Below are 20185 nucleotides of genomic sequence, written 5' to 3'. Positions count from 1 at the left end.
TGGTGAACGGCATGAACGTAAAAAAAAAAGCGCAAAATTGCAGTTTTTTTTGTCACATTTTATTTTAAAAAATTCTAAAAAAATTTATAAAAGTTTTATATACATAATGTGGTACCAATAAAAATTACAGATCATGGCACAAAAAATTAGCCCTCATACCACCGCTTATACGGAAAAATGAAAAAGTTATAGGTCGTCAAAATAGAAGGATTTTAAACATACTAATTTGGCTAAAAAGTTTGTGATTTTTTTTAACTGCAACAATAATAGAAAAGTATGTTATCCTGGGTATCATTTTAATCGTATTGACCAACAGAATAAACAACACACGTCACTTTTTACCGTAAATTGCACGGCATGAAAACGAAACCTTCCAAAATTTGCTAAATTGCGGTTTTCTTTTGAATTTCCCACACAAATAGTATTTTTTTTGGTTGCACCATACATTTTATGGTAAAATGAGTGATGTAATTATGCAGGACAACTGGTCTTGCAAAAAAACTAGCCCTTATACTTGTCTGTGGATGAAAATATAAAAGAGTTATGATTTTTAGAAGACAAGGAGGAAAAATGAAAATGCAAAAATCAATTGGCCTGGTCCTTAAGGTCAAAATGGGCTTGGTCCTTAAGGGGTTAAACTAGGAAAGGGGGGGAACTAAACATAGAGGGGAAGATAGTGTAGATAGAAAGCTGGGACTTATTAATTAATGGAGCGGAGGGAGGAGTTAGAATAGTTAATAGGGATAGACTTCATAGGAAAAAAAAACATATACTTTTGAATTGCGTGTCATAATTTTTCTCAGACATTATCAACTCCAGTTCTTCAGTTTTATTGGACAGACTTCTGACATTAATGCAAGAAGTCTGTCCAATAAAACTGAAGAACTGGAGTTGATAATGTCTGAGAAAAATTATGACATAGTGGGTATAACAGAGACTTGGGCGATAGATATGACTGGGGGTCAACTTACAGGGTTATAGTCTATTCAGGAAGGATCGGACAAAACAGAAACGGGGAGGAGTTTGCCTTTATGTAAAGTCCAGTCTCAATGCCGCTTTGCGGTAGAATATATATGATGGAAATTATAATAGTAACCCCATTGATTCTAATAAGCAGCACAGAATGACAATCCACACTGGTCACAATTAGACATCATAAAGTGCCCATCTATACAGTACCATAACTGAGCTAGGTGCACAATATTGTACAGTATACTGAGGGAATAGACTGGAATGATTTATTGATGTGCATAGCATTTTTACAATGTATTGGGGACCAAATATTTTATGTGTTTATATGGATTATTGCGGTGCGTTTACACAAATCTTAGGCACTTTACAGTTCCCAGTTCCCACATGTGCCCATGGCTGTCTTGAGGAGTCAGTAAGTCAATCTTATTAACATACTTCGTAATGTGACTTCGTGCAGCCATATAAAAACCTCAAGCTCCGTTGTAGCTCAAGCTGCATGTGATAGAAGATAACACGATGGATTCCACTACCCATAAGATCTATCATGAACATGGATTTGATTCCAGAAAACACTTGGAGGATTACCTGTCAGATAACCCTGATACAGCGTTTGGAGATGACGCCTTGATATTTCCCATGGAAAATCTAACAAGCCTTTTCAGAAGAGGTATGTAGCCTGATTTTCTGTGTACATATTAATTCCTAACCGATAATTCCCCACTACACTAATGCTAAAGATATGAGAAACAAGGAGAAAAAAAATTGTTTTCTTTCTTTGCAACTAAATTAATTTCATTTAAACAAATATCTAAATACAAATTAGTCAAACTTATATTTGGGGTGTGGAAGGTCAGAGGGATAAATCTCTGGTTCTCCATGTATATGTAAGACTCACGGCAGTAGGCTGTAGGGTAGTAGTGGATCTGCTGGACCTGTGTAGTAGATGATGTGGGCCTTGCCAGGGAGCGGAGTCTAAGGTGCCACTGGTTTTCAACAGAGCCCGCCACAAAGCGGGATGGTCTTGCTGTGGCAGGTGGCACGCAGGTCGCTACCACTGGCACGACTCGACCACACAGGCGGCTGAGGAGGTACGAGGCACAGGAGGAATACGGCAAGTCGTGGCCTAAATAGCAGAAGGTCAGGGCTGGCGGCACAGATGCGTGGACTGGAACGGGGTAGGAGGTCAAAGGCAGGTGGCACAGGAGCAAAGTCAGGTCACGGAAAAGAGGGGTCCAGAACATGGCAATGCAAGACACATATAAGCTTTCTCTCTGGCACAAGGGCACATAAAGATCTGGTAAGATAATTATGGGCGTACTGGCCCTTTATACCTTAGAGCTCCAGCACGCGCGCCCTAGGTGGCGGGGCATGTGCGCCGGCGCTGCAAGAGGATCGGAGGGACGACAGAGAGCTGAGGTGAGTGACGGGCTGGGATTTGCATGTGGGAGCGTCCCGCAATGCGAATCCCAGCCCTGCCGGCAGAGGACGACAGAGGAGGGGAGCTCTCACGGCCAGCGCTAGGTGTAACAGTATATATAAGCTAAGGGTAGCCAGGCAAGACATAAGTCACTGAATATAATGAAGAATATAGGGTGTCAGGGTGTAGTAAAGCTGTTTTCCCCATCTGTAATCCCTAGAACATTGGAGAACTGTGTTGACCATTATGAATGGTTACAGGGCCCTGCACCTTTAGGTAGTTGTAGTAGCAGCCCCCTTTAGGTAAATATTCTTCCATTTCTCAGTCTTCTGCTCAATGAAGACGGCTCCAGAGAAATGAAAGGCAGTGGATGATGTAGGATGCCCCCTGGCTTGTCAGTCATGTCTCAGTAGGATTGATACAGCTGATTACAGCCGTCATGCCATGGAGCTGCCCATCCTGATGACTAGTTAAGGGTCAATAGTATAGAGCATTTACAAGATTCAAAGTTTATTTTCTTAACCTGTCTTCAATAAGCTGCACTTTTTGACACACCATAGGGAACAGTATCTTAAAATATAAGGATTATTCCTGGTGGTTTTCCATTGTTTTATCATAGTCATATCTAGAAAAAGTTTCCAAAGTGTTGCGTTGGTTGGCTGTTATTGGATACATATGTATACAGACATTCCAGAAATATTGATGATCTGTAACAAAGTTAGAGGGTGGAATGGTCCAAGCGTCGTCAACATAATACCAAAATTTTTTTTCTTGTTAACTTCTGGTGGAGATGATGGGGGATATAAAAATTACTAAAATAATGGGTTCACTTATTTGTATGCCTGCACTATGGCTGTTGGCTCAATGTGTTTAATACAAGACATTACAGTACAACTCTTTTGTAATTAGTTTAGTTACATTATGTTTATTTATAATTGTGACTGAGATAACATTCAGATTCAGATAATTACAATTACTTTTTTTTATAGTTGTATTTTTTATGCACGTCATATAGACATAAGTCATTATTTATCTGCAACATCTATAAAGATTTAACATATGACCTTTTACAAAGTGTTCTTGAATTTTTTCTCCAGGTCATATTAATGGAGATGTCCTGATTGACCTCACCTCTGGTTCCCTGGTTCATCACCTCTATGCGGCCTGTGAGTTTTTCCAACACATCATAGTCCTGAAGGTCAGTGACAGATGCATCATGGAGCTGAAGAGATGGCTGGACTCACGGACAGGAGCATTCAATTGGGGACATGTCACAAAACTTCATGCAGACATAGAAGGAAACAGGTGAATCCTCCCCTCCCCCCTCTCACCCTCTTCATCAATTATATATATTTTTTAAATAGAGAAATCTACATGTATTCTCTTCCAAAGGGTCCTGTATAATAATAGGTACAGTTGGAAGGATCAGCTTTATACAGTAAACCATGATTGAATTCATGTTTCATAGTTGCACATAAATGTTAACAATGAATTTTAGGAAGGCAAAGTTTGATCAGCTCAGAGACTGGCGTATAGCAAATGTGGTGCCAATATTCAAAAAGGGCTCTTAAAGTGAGCTAGAAAATTATAAGCCTGTTAGTTTAACCTCCATTGTGTGTAAATTGTTTGAGGGTTTTCTATGATATGCTATTTTGGAGTATCTTGATGAGAATAAATGTATGACTCCATATCACATTTTATGCTTCATGAGGGATCGGTCCTGTTAAACTAACCTGATCAGCTTTTATGAGGAGGTGAGCTCCAGACTGGACCAGGGGAATCACTGGATGTCGAATATCTGGATTTTTTCAAATAATTTGATACGGTGCCACATAAAAGGTTGGTGCATAAAATGAAATTATAATTTATGTAATAATGACCTTGTAGAAGGATTGTACAGTAACGTGAGAATCGTTGCAGATAATGCTAAGATCTGCAAAGTGGTTAACAGAACAGAGTTCACTGTGTATAGTAGATAACAAAATAGAGGAAAGTGCACTGTGTACAGCAGATAACACAATAGAGGACAGTGCACTGTGTATAGTAAATAGCACGAGAAAGAACAGTACACTGTTGCAAATGGATCTGAATAGATTGGAGTTTTGGGATGAGAAATGGCAAATGTAAGATGATACACATGGAGAGGAAAAATCCAGTCAGGAAATATGAATTAAATGGTAAAACACTGGGGACGACTGACACGAAAAAGGATTTAAAAGTTGTTTTTCACAGCAAATTTAACTCTAGAAACCAATGTCAGACTGCTGCTGCCAAGGCAAATAAAATCACGAAATCAGGAAATCATTCTACCAATGTACAAATCACTAGTCAGACCACACATGGAATACTGTGTACAGTACTGGGCACCAGTGTACAAGAAAGATATAGTGGAGCTGGAGAGGTTTCACAGACGGGCAACCAGTGTGATAAGGGAATAGGAGGACTACAGTACCCAGAAAGACTATGAGAATTAGGGTTTGCAGATCTTAGCATTATCTGCAACGATGCTCACTTTACTGTACAATCCTTCTACAAGGTCATTATTACATAAATTATAATCTCCTTTTATCCACCAACCTTTTATGTGGCACAGTATCAAATGCTTTGAAAAAATCAAGATATTCGACATCCAGCGATTCCCCCTGGTCCAGTCTGGAGCTCACCTCCTTATAATAGCTGACCAGGTTAGTTGGACAGGACCGATCCCTCATAAAGCCATGTGATATGGAGTCATAAATTTATTCTCACCAAAATACTCCAAAATAGCATCTCATAGAAAACTCTCTAACAATTTACACACAATACAGGTTAAACTAACAGGCCTAATAACTATGTAATAACTCCATAAGGATGAAGCCCATTTTGACCTTAAAGGGGTACTCCCCTGGAAAAAAAAATTAAATCAACTGGTGCCAGAAAGTTAAGCAAATTTGTAAATACTTTCTATCCAAAAATCTTAATCCTTCCAGTACTTATCAGCTGCTGAAAGTTATTTTCTTTTTGAATTTATTTTATGTATGACCACAGTGCTCTCTACTGACACCTCTGTTCATTTTAGGAACTGTACAGAGCAGGAGAGGTTTTCTGTGGGGATTTGCTCCTACTCTAGACAGTTCCTAAAATGGACAGAGGTGTCAGCAGAGAGCACTGACAGAAAGGAAATTCAAAAAGATAAGAACTTCATCTGAAACATACAGCATCTGATAAGTACTGAAAGAGTTAAGATTTTGAAATACAAGTGATTTACAAATCTGTTTAACTTTCTGGCGCCAGTTGATTTAAAAAAAAAAAAATGTTTTCCAGTGGAGTACCCCTGTAGGGACCAGGCCAATTTTCTATTTTGCACTTTTGTTTTTTCCTCCTCCCCTTCTAAAAATCATAATGCTTTCAATTTTGCACCTACAGACCCATATAAGGGCTTGTTTTTTGCACCACCAATTGTACTTTGCAATGACATCGAACATTTAATAACAAAATCTACCGCAAAACCAAAAAAAGAAATGTATATTTGCAAAAAAAAAAAAAATGCAATTTTGTACATTTTGGGGGCTTCCATTTTTACACAGTGCAATTTTTGATAAAAATGACACCTTATCTTTATTGTGTAGGTCCATATATATGATCACAAGGATACCCAGTTTATGTAGGTTTTATAGATTTTTTTACTACTTTAAAAAATTATAACTACATGCACCAAAATTAGTATGTTTAAAATTGTCATCTTTTGACCCCTATAATTTTTTATTTTTCTGTATACGGGGATGTGTGAGGCTAATTTTTTGCACCGTCATCTGTAGTTCTTATTTTGTTTTGATAGGATTTTTTCATCACTTTTTATGCATTTTTTATGATATATGAAGTGACCAAAAATGCTAAATTTTAGATTTCTTTACGTGTACGCCATCAACCCTGCGGCTTTGCTAACCTTATATGTATAAAGTTAAGACATTTACTGTATGCACACGTCGGTACCACATATCATTTTCTTACATTAGTTTATTTTAAAAAAATGGGAAAATGGAGTTGATTCAAACTTTTAGTAGGGAAGGGGTTAACCCCTTAAGGACCAGACCAATTTTATTTTTGCATTTTCGTTTTCTCCCCCTCGCATCCTAAAAATCATAACTCTTTTATATTTCCATCCACAGACCCATATGAGGGCTTGTTTTTTGCGTCACCAATTGTACTTTGTAATTACATCACTTATTTTACCAGAAAATGTACGGCGCAACCAAACAAATGTTACGAATGTGGGATAAATTGAAAAGATAACCGCAATTTAGCAAATTTTGGAAGGTTTTGTTTTCACGCTGTACACTTTCCGGTAAAAATGACATGTTTTCTTTATTCTGTCGGTCAATACGATTAAAATGATACCCATGTTATATGCTTTTCTATAATTGTACCGCTTAAAAAAATCTGAAACCATTTAAACAAAATTAGTATGTTTGAAATAGCCCTGTTTTGACCACTTATAACTTTCTAATTTTTCCGTATATGGGGTGTTATGAGGGCTCATGTTTTGCGCCATGATCTGTAGTTTTTATCAGCATCACTTTTGCTTAGGTTTTACTTTTATACATTTTTATTAAAAAAATTTTTGAATAAAATGTAACAAATTTTTTTTGGACTTTTACATTTTTTTTTACATTTACGCCATTCCCCGTACGGGATAATTAACAATATATTTTAATAGTTCAGACTTTTACACACACGGAGATACCAAATATGTGTACCAACTATTTTTTTACGCTTTACGGGGGTAAAATGGGAAAAACTGACGTTTTACTTTTTTTCTTGGGGGAGGGGATTTTTCATACCTTTTTTGCTTTTTTATTTTACATTTTTTTACTTTTTTTTTTACACTTTAATAGTCCCCATAGGGGACTATTTATAGCAATAATTTGATTGCTTATACTGTTCAGTGCTATGTATAGGACATAGCACTGATCAATATTATTGATGATCTTCTAATCTGGTCTGCTCGATCTCAGACCAGAGCAAGAGACCGCGGGAGACAGCCAGAGCCAGGTGAGGGGACCTCCGGCTGCCATGCTGGATGATCGGATGCCCGCGGCAGCGCTGCGGGCGATCCGATCATCCAAAGTACGGCACTGCCGCAGACACCGTGATCTGCATTGATCACGGCCTCTGAGGGGTTAATGGCAGACATCCACATGATGGCGGATATCCACCATTACCGGCGTGTCCATGGCTGCTGATAGCAGCCGGGACCTGCCCCGCGCTAAGTACCACGGCACCATGACGTACATTTGTGTCCATTGTCGTTAAGGGGTTAATTTACTTTTACTAACTTTTTATTTTATTTTTTTAAGTCCCCATAGGGGGCAATAACATGCAATCTTCTGATTGCATATACTGATCAATGCTATGCCATAGCATTGATCAGAATTATCGGTGCTGCTCTGCTGCTTAAGCCTGTTATGCAGGCTAAGAGCAGCAGGCGACCGATCGGATGGCAGGGAGGCAGGTCGTCCACTCAGCTGATTAGGACACGCAATGTCACCGCGGATCTCCCGATCAGCTTCACTGAGTTACCGACACCGTTAACCCCCCTGCTTTTAGGGCAAAGTTAAATTCAAAGGTTCAGTAACATACAGCTTAAAAAAATAAAGGGAACACTAAGATAACGCATCCTAGATCTAAATGAATGAACTAATCATATGAAATACTTTCCTCTTTACATAGTTCAATGTTCTGACAACAAAATCACACAAAAATTATCAATGGAAATCAAATTTATCAACCCATGGAGGTCTGGATATGGAGTCAAAATCAAAGTGAAAAACCACACTACAGGCTGATCCAAATTTGATGTAATGTCCTTAAAACAAGTCAAAATGAGGCTCAGTAGTGTGTGTGGCCTTCAGGTGCCCGTATGACCTCCCTACAATGCCTATGGATGCTCCTGATGAGGTGGCAGATGGTCTCCTGAGAGATGTCCTCCCAGCCCTGGACTAAAGCATCCGCCAACTCATGGACAGTCTGTGGTGCAACGTGGCATTGGTGGATGGAGCGAGACATGATGTCCCAGATCTGCTCAAGAGGATTCAGGTCTGTGGAACGGGCAGGTCAGCCCATAGCATCAATGCCTTCCTCTTGTAGGAACTGCTGACACACTCGAGCCACATGAAGTATAGCATTGTCTTGCATTAGGAGGAACCCAAGGCCAACCACATCAGCATATGGTCTCATAAGGGGTCTGAGGATCTCATCCTGATACCTAATGGCAGTCAGGCTACCTCTGGCAAGCACATGGAGGGCTCTGTGCCCCCTCCCCAAAGAAATGCCACCCCACACCATTACTGACCCACCACCAAACTGGTCATGCTAAAGGATGTTGCAGGCAGCAGAAAGTTCTCCACGGCGTCTCCAGACTCTTTCATGTCTGTCACATGTGATTAGTGTGAACCTGCTTTCCTCTGTGAAGAGCAGAGGGCGCCAGTAGCGAATTTGCCAATCATGGTGTTCTCTGGCAAATGCCAAACGTTCTGCATGGTGTTGGGCTGTAAGCACAACCCCCACCTGTGGATGTCGGGCCCTCATACCACCCTCATGGAGTCTGTTTCTGACCGTTTGAGTGGACACTTGCACATTTGTGGCCTGCTGGTAGTCATTTTACAGGGCTCTGGCAGTGCTCCTCCTGCTCCTCCTTGCACAAAGGTGGTGGTTGCGGTCCTGCTGCTGGGTAATTGCCCTCCAACCGCCTCCTCCACGTCTCCTGATGTACTGGCCTGTCTCCTGGTAGCATCTCTATGCTCTGGACACTATGCTGTCAGACAAAGCAAACCTTCTTGCCACAGCTCACATTGATGTGCCATCCTGGATGAGCTGCACTACCTGAGCCACTTGTGGGGGTTGTAGACTCTGTCTCATGCTACCACTAGAGTGAAAGCCCCGCCAGCATTCAAAAGTGACCAAAACACCAGCCAGAAAGCATAGGAATTGAGAAGTGGTCGGTGGTCACCACCTGCAGGACCACTCCTTTATTGGGGGTGTCTTGCTAATTGCCTATAGTTTCCACCTGTTGTCTGTTCAATTTGCACAACAGCATGTGAAATTGATTGTCAATCAGTGTTGCTTCCCGAGTGGACAGTGTTATTTCACAGAAATGTGATTGACTTGGAGTTACATTGTGTTGTTTAAGTGTTCCCTTTATTTTATTTTTTTTGAGCAGTGTATATGACTATGGGTAAAAGGATATTGCTTTGGTAAATAACAGTTGTTTTTATACTTATGAATTTTTCATGACTTTTAAAATGAAAACAGGTAGCAATAGGTTTTGCACCTGAAAAGTAAAGTAGCAGTCGATTTTACAATCTGTGAACATACAGTATTATACCATTTTGGGGAGTAGCAACAGGATAAACCTGTCCCAAACCTGTAACTTTAAAATAAATTGATTTTGCACTGACAAAATAGAGGTAGAACACTCCCTGCTACTTTACTACAATTCTGATATATGTGGTTCTTACTCCTATCTATGTTATTCACTGCTTAATGTCCCTAACAGAGATCTTCACCTAACACCTCTATCTCTAAAAAGGCTGCTGAAGCCATGTGCATATGCCTTTGTAGTGGCTCTGACATCACCCTATTGTGCCTTTAATTTCTTTAATCCTTTCTCTTAACTGAGAAGCTCCGTGGACCTTATTGATTTAGTCATTTTTCCACATTTATAATTTAGAAATAGCAAATGTAACTAGTGCTCAAGATCTAAAAGATTTTAGCACTAGTTACATTTGCTATTTCTATTCATTATTTTAGACACCTGCGGTTTGTGTTATACTAGTTGCCAGGTCTATACACTTACTAGTTGCCAGGTCTATTGATTTAGCATAAGAGAGCCATCCCATTCCATTTGTCTCTTCCTGTACATTTATAATTTACATGGAACTGTACCCAAAGGTAAACAGCATATTTGAATTGAATCTAAAATCCATACTGAAAGCAGTAATATGTCCGTCATTGGTGTCCATGCCTCTTTCGATACATGACAATATCCTGCAAGTTTAAAAGCAGCTGACTGGCATTCTAGGCTCTTATGTATTCTATGGTGTATAAGTACACAAAGATCCTTCTTTACAAATGACTTACCCAGTTTCTCTCTGCCTACAATGCATTATAGTTTGATGACTGTGGGACAATCACTACCGAATTTTTTTTTCTTTTTCTTTCAGTGACCAGTATGAGGACAAAGAAAAAAAAGTGCGATCAGCAATTCCACATGTTATGAAATGTGACCTAGAAAAAGAAAATATGACGGATCCGATAGACTTACCACCAGCAGATTGTATCATTAGTGCTGGGCTCCTAGATGTTATCTGCAAAGATAAAGATGATTACAGGAGATATCTCAGGAAATTCTCAAGGATGCTGAAACCTGGAGGACACCTGATATTAATTGGGACTTTAGATATAACATATTACACAGTTGGGAAAGATAAGTTTCATGCTTTCACATATGATGAGGATTTTGCCAGAAAAGCTGTAGCTGCAGAAGGTTTTGTTCTTGATTCCTGTAAGGTTAAGAAGAGAACATCTGTGAGTGACCTAATTGACTATAAGGGTATGATATTTGTAGCAGCCCACAAGGACCCGTTGGTCTAAGTAGGAATTTATGAGTTGAAAGGCTTTCCAGGAGCGATGTTTCTTTTTTATGTTTTTGGGTGGCTGGTTAAAAAAAACAACATGATTCTCGTTACCTACCTTGGTCACTTGCAGCTCGCAGTCCTTCAGGTCCCCTGCTGCTCACCACTCAATATCTCAGCAGGATCTGCCTGTTCAAACAATCACTGACAGAGAGAGAGGACACAACTGTTGCCAATGATTGGCTAAAGAAGACAAGTCCTGCTGAGAAGACTCATCTTAGAAGCAGCAACCAGCATTGAGCTGGGGTTGGGGGAAGAAGTTGTGTGGGGGAGCAGGCTAAATAAGTATCATGTATTTTTATTTTTACCAGCCATCCAGCAACATATAAAAAATGTGGATCCTGGAATCTCCTGTTATGTTTGCATATCAATAGTTTATATGTAATGCTTTAAACAGCTTCAAATGTGAATATTATTTTAAGATAAGATCTCTGGGTTATATGTTAAAAATACACTGTGGGCCCTTTTAATTGTGAGGCCTTACTGTAGACTCATAATTTAGCTGAAGCATAGCTTCTATATCTAGAAGAGTAGTTCCCAACGTTTTTTGCCAATTGAAAGCACTCTCAAAAAATGTACCCCCTATACTAGTGGCATGTTTGTAAGTAATATAGTTACTGTGATTTTAAAGGGGTAAAGGATAGGGGATAAGATGTCTGATCGCGGGGGCCCGCCGCTTGGACCCCCCCGTGATCTCCCTGCAGCAGCCCGCATTCTATGCGTAGCTGCGTCTGCAGTTTCGTAAACCGCCGGGCTTCCGAGACGGGGACATGACGTCATGCCAGGCCCCCTCCATTCATGTCTATGGGAGGGGGCGTTGCGGCCGTTACGGCGTGACGTCACGTCCCCGTCTCGAAAGCCCGGCGGTTACCATTACTGCAGACGCAGCTACGCATAGATTGCGGGCTGCTGCAGGGAGATCGTGGGGGGCCCGCCGCTGGGACATCCTTTGGATAGGGGATATCCTTTGGATAGGGGATAAGATGTTTTTGCCCGGAATACCCCTTTAAGTTCATATGCTTTTATTTAATCCATATCCTCACCTCAGACCCCTGCTTCTCTATATATCCCCATGCCCGCTCCTTCTCTCCCTATCTCCCCAGGCCCCCTAACTCACAGGGGAAGTCTTCTCTGATTGGTCATTTACTTTTCATTTTTTTTTACTATCAGTTCAAGATCTCTATTATGATGTCTTCCAGCCAAGCCTGCTGAACCATTTATGCTCTAATCTGCAGCACAATGCCAGCCTCTTAATAAACTACATATGTGTTTGGTCCTACATTGCAATAGTGCCCCCTTTGTGCCCCCATACAGTAGTGGGGTCCCCTAAGTGCCACCATATAGCTATAGGCCCCCAAAATGTCCCATATGTTAGTAAGCTGCACCATAATTGCCCCCTCTGTACGTATGCCCCCCTCTGTACCCCCATATAATTGTATGACCACATACCGCCCCCATGGAGTAGTAGGCTGCCCTTATACTGTCCCCATACAGTAGTAGCCCCCAATGCTGCCCCAATATAGTTGTAGGCACCCACAATGCCTCCAAATAGTTGTAGGTCCCCTCTGTTTTCTCATAAAGCTTTAGGCCACTAAACTGACTGCATATATTTGTAGGCCCCCAAATTTCCTCATACAATTGTAGGTCCCCACACTGCCTTCTCTTTTTAGGCCCCCTCTGTGCTCCCATATATTTGTAGGTCCACACACTGTCCCATATAGTTTTAGGGCCTTATACTGCCCCATAGTTTAAGGCTTCCCTGTGCCCCCATAGCAGTAGATCCTTGATCAAGAGGAGCAGTGAAACACCAAAGCTAACACAGTAGTTACCATCGACAGAAGCCTGGTCCCCAAGGCTCTCCTCCGCTGTACTTCTCTTCCACTTCTTAGGGCAACATTGTCAGCTAGTATCAGAAGACCTGCTAAGCACCCATGAGGATAACCACACCCTGGATTAGGATCCGTTGACCCAGAACATCGGGGGGTCAGACATTTTGAGATCAGATACTTTTTCACTATTGTTCAGTTTAATATTTGCTTCATATGAATAACACAATAAAGTGAAGTATAAATGATTTAATTGTTTGTGTCCTTTTGAAAAATTTGATTCGGATGATTTGCCAAATATTTCAAAAAAATTTGGTTCGATACGAATTTATTTGCCGCGATTCTATATTAAATGGGAATCCTGGTAGAAAAAACAGACATGGCTGCACATCCACAATTTTGTATTATGATCTAATTGCTTCTCAGCATAATTTCAAAAACGAACAGGTTGTTAGTATACATTTTGATCAAAAGGTACAAAGCCCATTCGCCACGTCAAGGCCACCTATTAAGAGTGGGTCCCTAATGTCCCTAGCATAAAATGGTGTAGCACTGGGCGGCGCCCACCACCGCCATGACACCAGTGCCCACAGGGGAAACGACCCACTGGCAGAGTGGCCCCAGTGCCACCCCAACCAGTCTCTGGGCCGCACCCCCCACAGACACTGCGCTGCGGCAGCAACGGACACCGCACAGCACCACACCAGTGTGAACAAGGTGTAACAGCACACTTACCATGTGCTCCCAGTCAGACTGGGAGACTGCTAGAAAATGAAAGGGCCCTGGTGTAGCTACCTGCTACTTATATAGGGTTGGGCTGAGGGGGTGGGGAGGAGTGCAGGCCAAGTGAAAAAAAAAAGGAGGGGATAGAATACACAATGTGAATCCTGGTAGAAAAAAACAGACATGGCCGCACATCCACAATTTTGTATTATGATCTAATTGCTTCTCAGCATAATTTCAAAAACTAACAGTTTGTTAGTATACATTTTGATCAAAAGGTACAAAGCCCACTCGCCACGTCAAGGCCACCTATTAAGAGTGGGTTCCTAACGTCCCTAGCATAAAATGGTATAGCACTGGGCGGCGCCCACCACCGCAGCGACACCAGTGCCCACAGGGGGAACGACCCACTGGCAGAGCTGCCCCAGTGCCACCCAAACCAGTCTCCGGGCCGCACCCCCCACAGACACGGCGCCGCGGCAGCAACGGATGCTGCACAGCACCACACCAGTGTGAACAAGGTGTAACAGCACACTTACCATGTGCTCCCAGTCAGACTGGGAGACTGCTAGAAAATGAAAGGGCCCAGGTGTAGCTACCTGCTACTTATATAGGGCTGAAGGGGTGGGGAGGAGTGCAGGCCAAGTGGAAAAAAACAAAAAAAAGGAGGGGATAGAATACACAATGTGAATCTTGGTTGAAAAAACAGACATGGCCGCACATCCACAATTTTACGTATACTAACGTATAAAATACGTATACTAACAACCTGTTAGTTTTTTGAATTTATGCTGAGAAGCAATTAGATCAATATACTGTTGTGTGGGCATGTTAAGAGTTGTAGTTTTGCAAGATATAGAGGGCCACTGTTTAGAGATCACTGCACAGTGATCTCCAAACTGTAGCCCTCCAGCTGTAGCAAAACTACAAATCCCAGCATGCCCACACAGCAAACAGCTGTCTGGGCATGCTCGGAGTTGTAGTTTTGCAACATCTGGAGGGCTACAGTTTAGAGACCACTGTATAGTGGTCTCAGACTTTAGCCCTCCAGATGTTGCTAGGCAACTCACCGTCTTCCGTAGGATCCAGGGAGCCAGCCGTGCGACATCGCCGCCCACCGATCACCGTCGCCGATCGCAGCCCGCTGCAGCCGGACGGGTAAGTGGACCTTCAGTGCCGATCCTCTGTCGGTTTCCCCGTTCTGCCCCGCCTATTGTGAGTGGGCAGAACGGGGAAACCGAAAGTTAACCGCCCCGCCTCCGATCTGCTATTGGTTGTCGCTCCTTGACGACCCCTGCCACCTCATTCCTATCCCTTCAGGGGGATCGTGGGTGTCTTGGGTGTCTTGGGTCACCGGTTCACCATATACCCGTATGACCCGGAATCGGAGCAAATCGCCGGTGTGAATTCACCGGCGATTTGCGGCGATCACTGACATGGGGGGGGGGGGTGGGGGTGTGATGAATCCCCTGAGAATTTGTACGGGGTGCCTGCTGATAGATATCAGCAGTCACCCCGGTCCGGTCCCCGCCCGGCACGCAGCGGGGACCAAAATTCACACAGGCGTACAGGTACGCCATTGGTCCTTAAGTGGTTAAAAGATGAATTTTGACATTTTAATTGAAGATTTAGGGTAGCTAGTGCTAGCATAAACAATTATTAGACCCAGACCCTGGCCCAGCAGCATCAGTAAATCATATATTGGCTGAATGACACAGCCTGGAGTTGGCTGAAACATGAGGAGACCATATAGTTGCTGAATGAAACAGCCTGGAATTGGCAGCAGCACGAGTAGACACTAGGGCTTCACAATCCCTAAGATTAAAAGAGAAATTTTGAAATTTATATTTAAGATTTAGGATAGCTAGTGCTACCATAAACAATTTTTAGGCCCAGGCCCAGCAGTATCAGTAAACCATACATTGGCTGAATGGCACATTCTGGAGTTGACTGAAGCATGAAGAGACAATTGATATTTATGATATTTTAAATTGAAATTGAGGATTTGGAAATTGAAATTTTAACTCCCAAGTTTTAGTGTCCCGGGCCCTGGCGTGTGGGTACAAAGGACCAAATCTAACAAGGAGTCACATGTTACATGGCAGCACAATGACAGAGCCTGGAGGTGGCAGACCATATTGTGGCTAAATGGCACAGCCTGGAGTGGACTGAAGCGTGAGAAGAGACCATATAGTGGCTGAATGAGACAGCCTGGCGGTGGCATCAGTATGAGAAGACCATATAGTGGCTGAATGACTGCCTGGAGTTTGTAGCAGCATGGTGAGACCATATAGTGTCTGAATGGCACAGCCTGGAGGTAGCTGAAGCATGAGGAGACTATATAGTGTCTGAATGGCACAGCCTGGAGGTGGCTGAAGCATGAGGGGACAATATAGTGGCTGAATGGCACAGCATGGAGTTTGTGGCAGCATGAAGAGACCATATAGTGGCTGAATGGCACAGCCTGGAGTTGGCTGAAGCATGAGGTGACCATATAGTGTCTGAAAGGCACAGCCTGAAGTTGTCTGAAGCATGAGAAGAGACCATATAGTGGCTGAATGGCACAGCCTGGAGTTGGCTGAAGCATGAGGAGACCATATAGTGTCTGAATGGCACAGCCTTGAGTTGGCGGCAGATGAGGAGACAATAGGGCCTCACAATCTCTAAGAATAGTACCTAGTGCTACTATAAACATATAAAGGTAATGTCCTAGGCCCAGCAGCATCACTTAACCATGTAGTTGCTGAATGACATAGAATGGAGCTGGCTGAAGCATCAGTAAATCATATATTGGATGAATGGCACAGCCTGGAGTTGGCTGAAACATGAGAAGAGACCATATAGTGGCTGTATGGAGGTGGCAGCAGCAGCATCAGGAGTCCTGAAAGAGACCCGTTGACAGAGTTGTGCGGTGGGTGGCTATACCAGTACCCGATGACGAAGGTGGGTGAAAAAAGGTCTGATGCGGAGGAATGTTTGTAACTGGGGAGCAGCTCCTTAAATCTGTTTGGCACTATCCATACTTGTGAAGTGTTGGTGTGGCACCATGGTCAATCTACTCTGATGCATCAGACATTGATGGTTGGAAATCCTGGCTGATCCATGCCTGATTCATGTTCCCAAAGGTCAGTCTCTCCACATTTTGGACAGACGAGTTCTCCTTGGGGTGACTATGGCCTCAGCCGCACTAAACACCCGCTCTGATGGCACACTACTGGCCGGATAGGACAGCTTTTCCAAACTCTGCTAGTTGCGACCACAATTCAAGTCTGGATGCCCAGAAGTACAGCGGATCTTCAAGGTGTGTTGGCATGGGCATGTCGAGGTATGCCATTACCTGCTGGTTCAGGTAATGCTCCAGGTCTACCTTCTGCTGATGAGTTGCTTCACTATGCGGGTAAAGAAAGCTACTCATCAGCGACTGTAGACTCAGGCTGCTGCTGATGGAGCTGGTACTGCTCCTGCCACCCCACCCCTCCCCAGCAGCCATGGCAGTGGGGCCCCCGAGTCAGACCTGCGAGAGGATGGACGATGGCGCGGATAGCCATCGGCCAACTGACTGCATAGAATGTCTCTGTAGTAGGTCAGTTTGTCCTCCCTCTCAGTGGGTTTAAAAAAGGCCCCCATTTTATGCCGGAAGCGAGGGTCCAATAAGGTGGAGAGCCAGAAGATATCCCGCTGCCAAATGGTGACAATTCGGCTGTCACTACGCAAGCAACTGAGCATGTATTGTGCCATTTGTGCAAGTGACTCGGAGCGTTTCCCTGCCTCCATCTACACTGCATACTGCCATGGTGTGTCGGGTTCCTCTGTCTCGCCTTCCTCATAACCCTCTAGCTCGTCTAGCTGTTCCTGATCCTCCTCTCCTGTCAAATGACTAGAAAAACCGCACATTTTGCAAAACCTAAACTGTGCTCCACTTTGCCCCTCCCCCTCCTGTTCAGCCCCCACAGGGCTCATGTGGCCGTGAGATGTAGGAGCCCCGTCTCCAGTGCCCTGACCAGCTATCGTTTCCAACACGTGTTGTAGAAAATGAAGCAGTGGAATGACTTTGTTCATCCTGTAATCCCAGTGACTGACTAATAATGTGGCTTCCCCAAAGGGCCTGAGCAAACGGCAGGTGTCACGTATGAGCTGCCACTGGTTGACATTGAAGTTACACAGGGGAGTCCCCTTATCCGCTTGGATCGTCAAGAAATTGGTGATGGCTTTTCTCTGTTCATATAGTTGGTCCAATAGATGGAGGGTGGAATTCCAACATGTGGCAACGTCGCAAATAAGACTATGTTGGGGGATATCGTTCTGACACTGCAGCTCAAGGAGGGTGTGCTTTGCGGTGTTTGAGTGGCTGAAGTGCTAGCAAAGTTTCCTTCCCATTGTCAGGATGTTTTGCAAATGGAGGGAACACTCCAGGAACCGCTTGACAATCAGATTAACCCTTGTGCCATGCAGGGCACATGGCTCAGCCTTCCTTGTCGTAGCGCAAATAAGATGTTCTTCCCGTTGCCATGAACCATGGTTCCCATTTCTAGTTTTTGTAGAGTAAGCCATACTCCAATTTCTTTATGAATGACTTTTAGCAGTTCCTCCCCTGTGTAACTCCATTCGCCAAAGCAAACCATGTGAAGAACAGAGTGACACTGCCATGTCCTGCACACATGGTATGCTGTAGGGGCACTGAGACTTGTCCGTGCAGTGGAGGCTTAGGAAATGATGGAGGATAAGGAAGAGGAGTTGCACACTGTCACAGGATCAACGGCCTGAGAGCGTGGAGGAGGAAGCAGCGGGACCTGTCCAAGTTGCTGTTGTGGCTGTATAGGAACAACATTCACGCAGTAGGCCGTAAAGGACATGTATTGTCCCTGACCATAGTTACAGCTCCAGACATCGGCACTGCCGTGCACTATGGTAGACACCGACAGGCTCAAGGACTGGCCAACCTTCTCTTCCAAAAAATTGTGCAGGACTGGTACTGCCTTCTTCGCAAAGAATTGACGGCTTGGGACTCTTCACCTCGCTCGGCACAAACCATCAGTTCTCTGAAAGGTGCCGAGTTCACCACTTGAAAAGTGAAGGACTGCAGCACAAGCAACTTGGACAGGAGCACATTCAGCTTGGATGAGTGGGCGCATATTGTTGTCTCTTGGACATTGCTGGCAGAATGACTGACTAAAAGTAGGAGAAACAGAGGCATCTAGAGCGACAGAAGGAGGGTATGACACACAGCTCCCCTCAGCTGAGGTGGTGGAGCCTTGGCTGGCTGAAGGAGGGAGCGGAATGCTACTGGGTGATGGAGAAGGCTGCACTTCCACATCGGAGCCACGGTTCTCCCAGGCCACTTTATGGTGAAGCAGCATATGTTGAAGCAGGGCTGTGGTGCAAACATTGGGACCCTGGCCATGCTTCACCTTCTGCCAATACATCTTGCATGGGGCTAAGGTAACCTCCTCCGGATGCCTGATGAAAAACTGCCACACCACCGAGTAGCTGATTTTCCCACCAACAGTGCGCACTAATTGACTGCTACTGCCACCGTCTCCATGAAACCCTGTTCCACTACCTCCCGGGAAGGTAGGCTGCCGCAAAGAAGGTGGTCTACCCCAGGCACGTTTGGCTCTAGACTTTACACTCCTGCCACCATGATGACTGCCAACCATGCTACCACCTTGCTGGCTCAGCTGCTGCCTCAGGGGCAACCTGCATCCCTCTTCTCCTGATGATGATGAATCCCCTTCTGCACCCGGCTCCCAAATGCAATTGGCTTCATCATCATCGAGTTGTCCTCCTCAGGTTCCTCAACAGTGTCTGCTTCAGGAGCCTTACACTCGCAACACCGCCTCCCACGTCACTCTCCTCATCACTACTTGCGCGCCTAGAGGATGAAGCGGCGGATGTCTTCTCCACTTTTTGGCTGGGCAGTAGATGCTGACTGTCCTCTATTAGATCATCCTCTCTAAATAGTGGAGCTGAACCCACAGCATAAGATACTTCTGATGGGGAGGGAACAGAAAAGGACAGAGGCAATGGGAGGACAGGGACTGCTCCCGGGCCATGCCAACCAAGCGTTGTGTCTGAGGAACCCACTGACTGTATACTGGGGGTATCAGATGTCAATTGTGATGAAGTGAATGACCGTGTTAACCAATCGATGATGGCAGATGGGTTGCTGGTCTAGACACAACCGCTAGATGTTACTGGGAAATCAGGCCTCTCGCTATGACTCCTGCTGCCACCCGCCCCTGGTCTGCTGCTACCTTTGCCTGCTTCTGATGAATTTAGGCTTCTGCCACTTCTCTGTGCACGTCCTGGCACTTCTCTGCCTTACGTACTTAGTGCAGATATGAGAGGAGTGCAATACGCTTCACTATGCTTAAAACAGTATTTGTCTAGAAGAGTAGTGTTGAGCGGCATAGGCCATATTCGAATTCGCGAATATTCGCGAATATATGGACGAATATTCGTCATATATTCGCGAATATTCGCATATTCGTTATATTCTCGTTTTATTTTCGCATATGCGAACATTCGCGTATGCGAAAATTAACATAAGTGAATATTGGCATTTACAAAATTAA

At 43.8% G+C, this 20185-nt stretch overlaps 1 protein-coding gene across 1 annotated transcript; it reads left to right on the top strand.

Moving 5' to 3' along the window:
* Positions 1–1488: 1488 nt before the first annotated feature.
* On the top strand, positions 1489–11020 carry LOC130293264 (nicotinamide N-methyltransferase-like). The gene is made up of 3 exons (XM_056541766.1): positions 1489–1639; positions 3487–3694; positions 10591–11020. The coding sequence occupies exons 1-3, from the start codon at positions 1489–1491 to the stop codon at positions 11018–11020; spliced, it is 789 nt and encodes a 262-aa protein (XP_056397741.1).
* Positions 11021–20185: the final 9165 nt, after the last annotated feature.

This window comes from Hyla sarda, chromosome 10 (genome assembly GCF_029499605.1).
Source record: "Hyla sarda isolate aHylSar1 chromosome 10, aHylSar1.hap1, whole genome shotgun sequence".
Taxonomy (NCBI): Eukaryota; Metazoa; Chordata; class Amphibia; order Anura; family Hylidae; genus Hyla; species Hyla sarda.
Note: the sequence above shows the minus strand (reverse complement) of the source record. Positions and strands in the feature narration are given on the sequence as shown.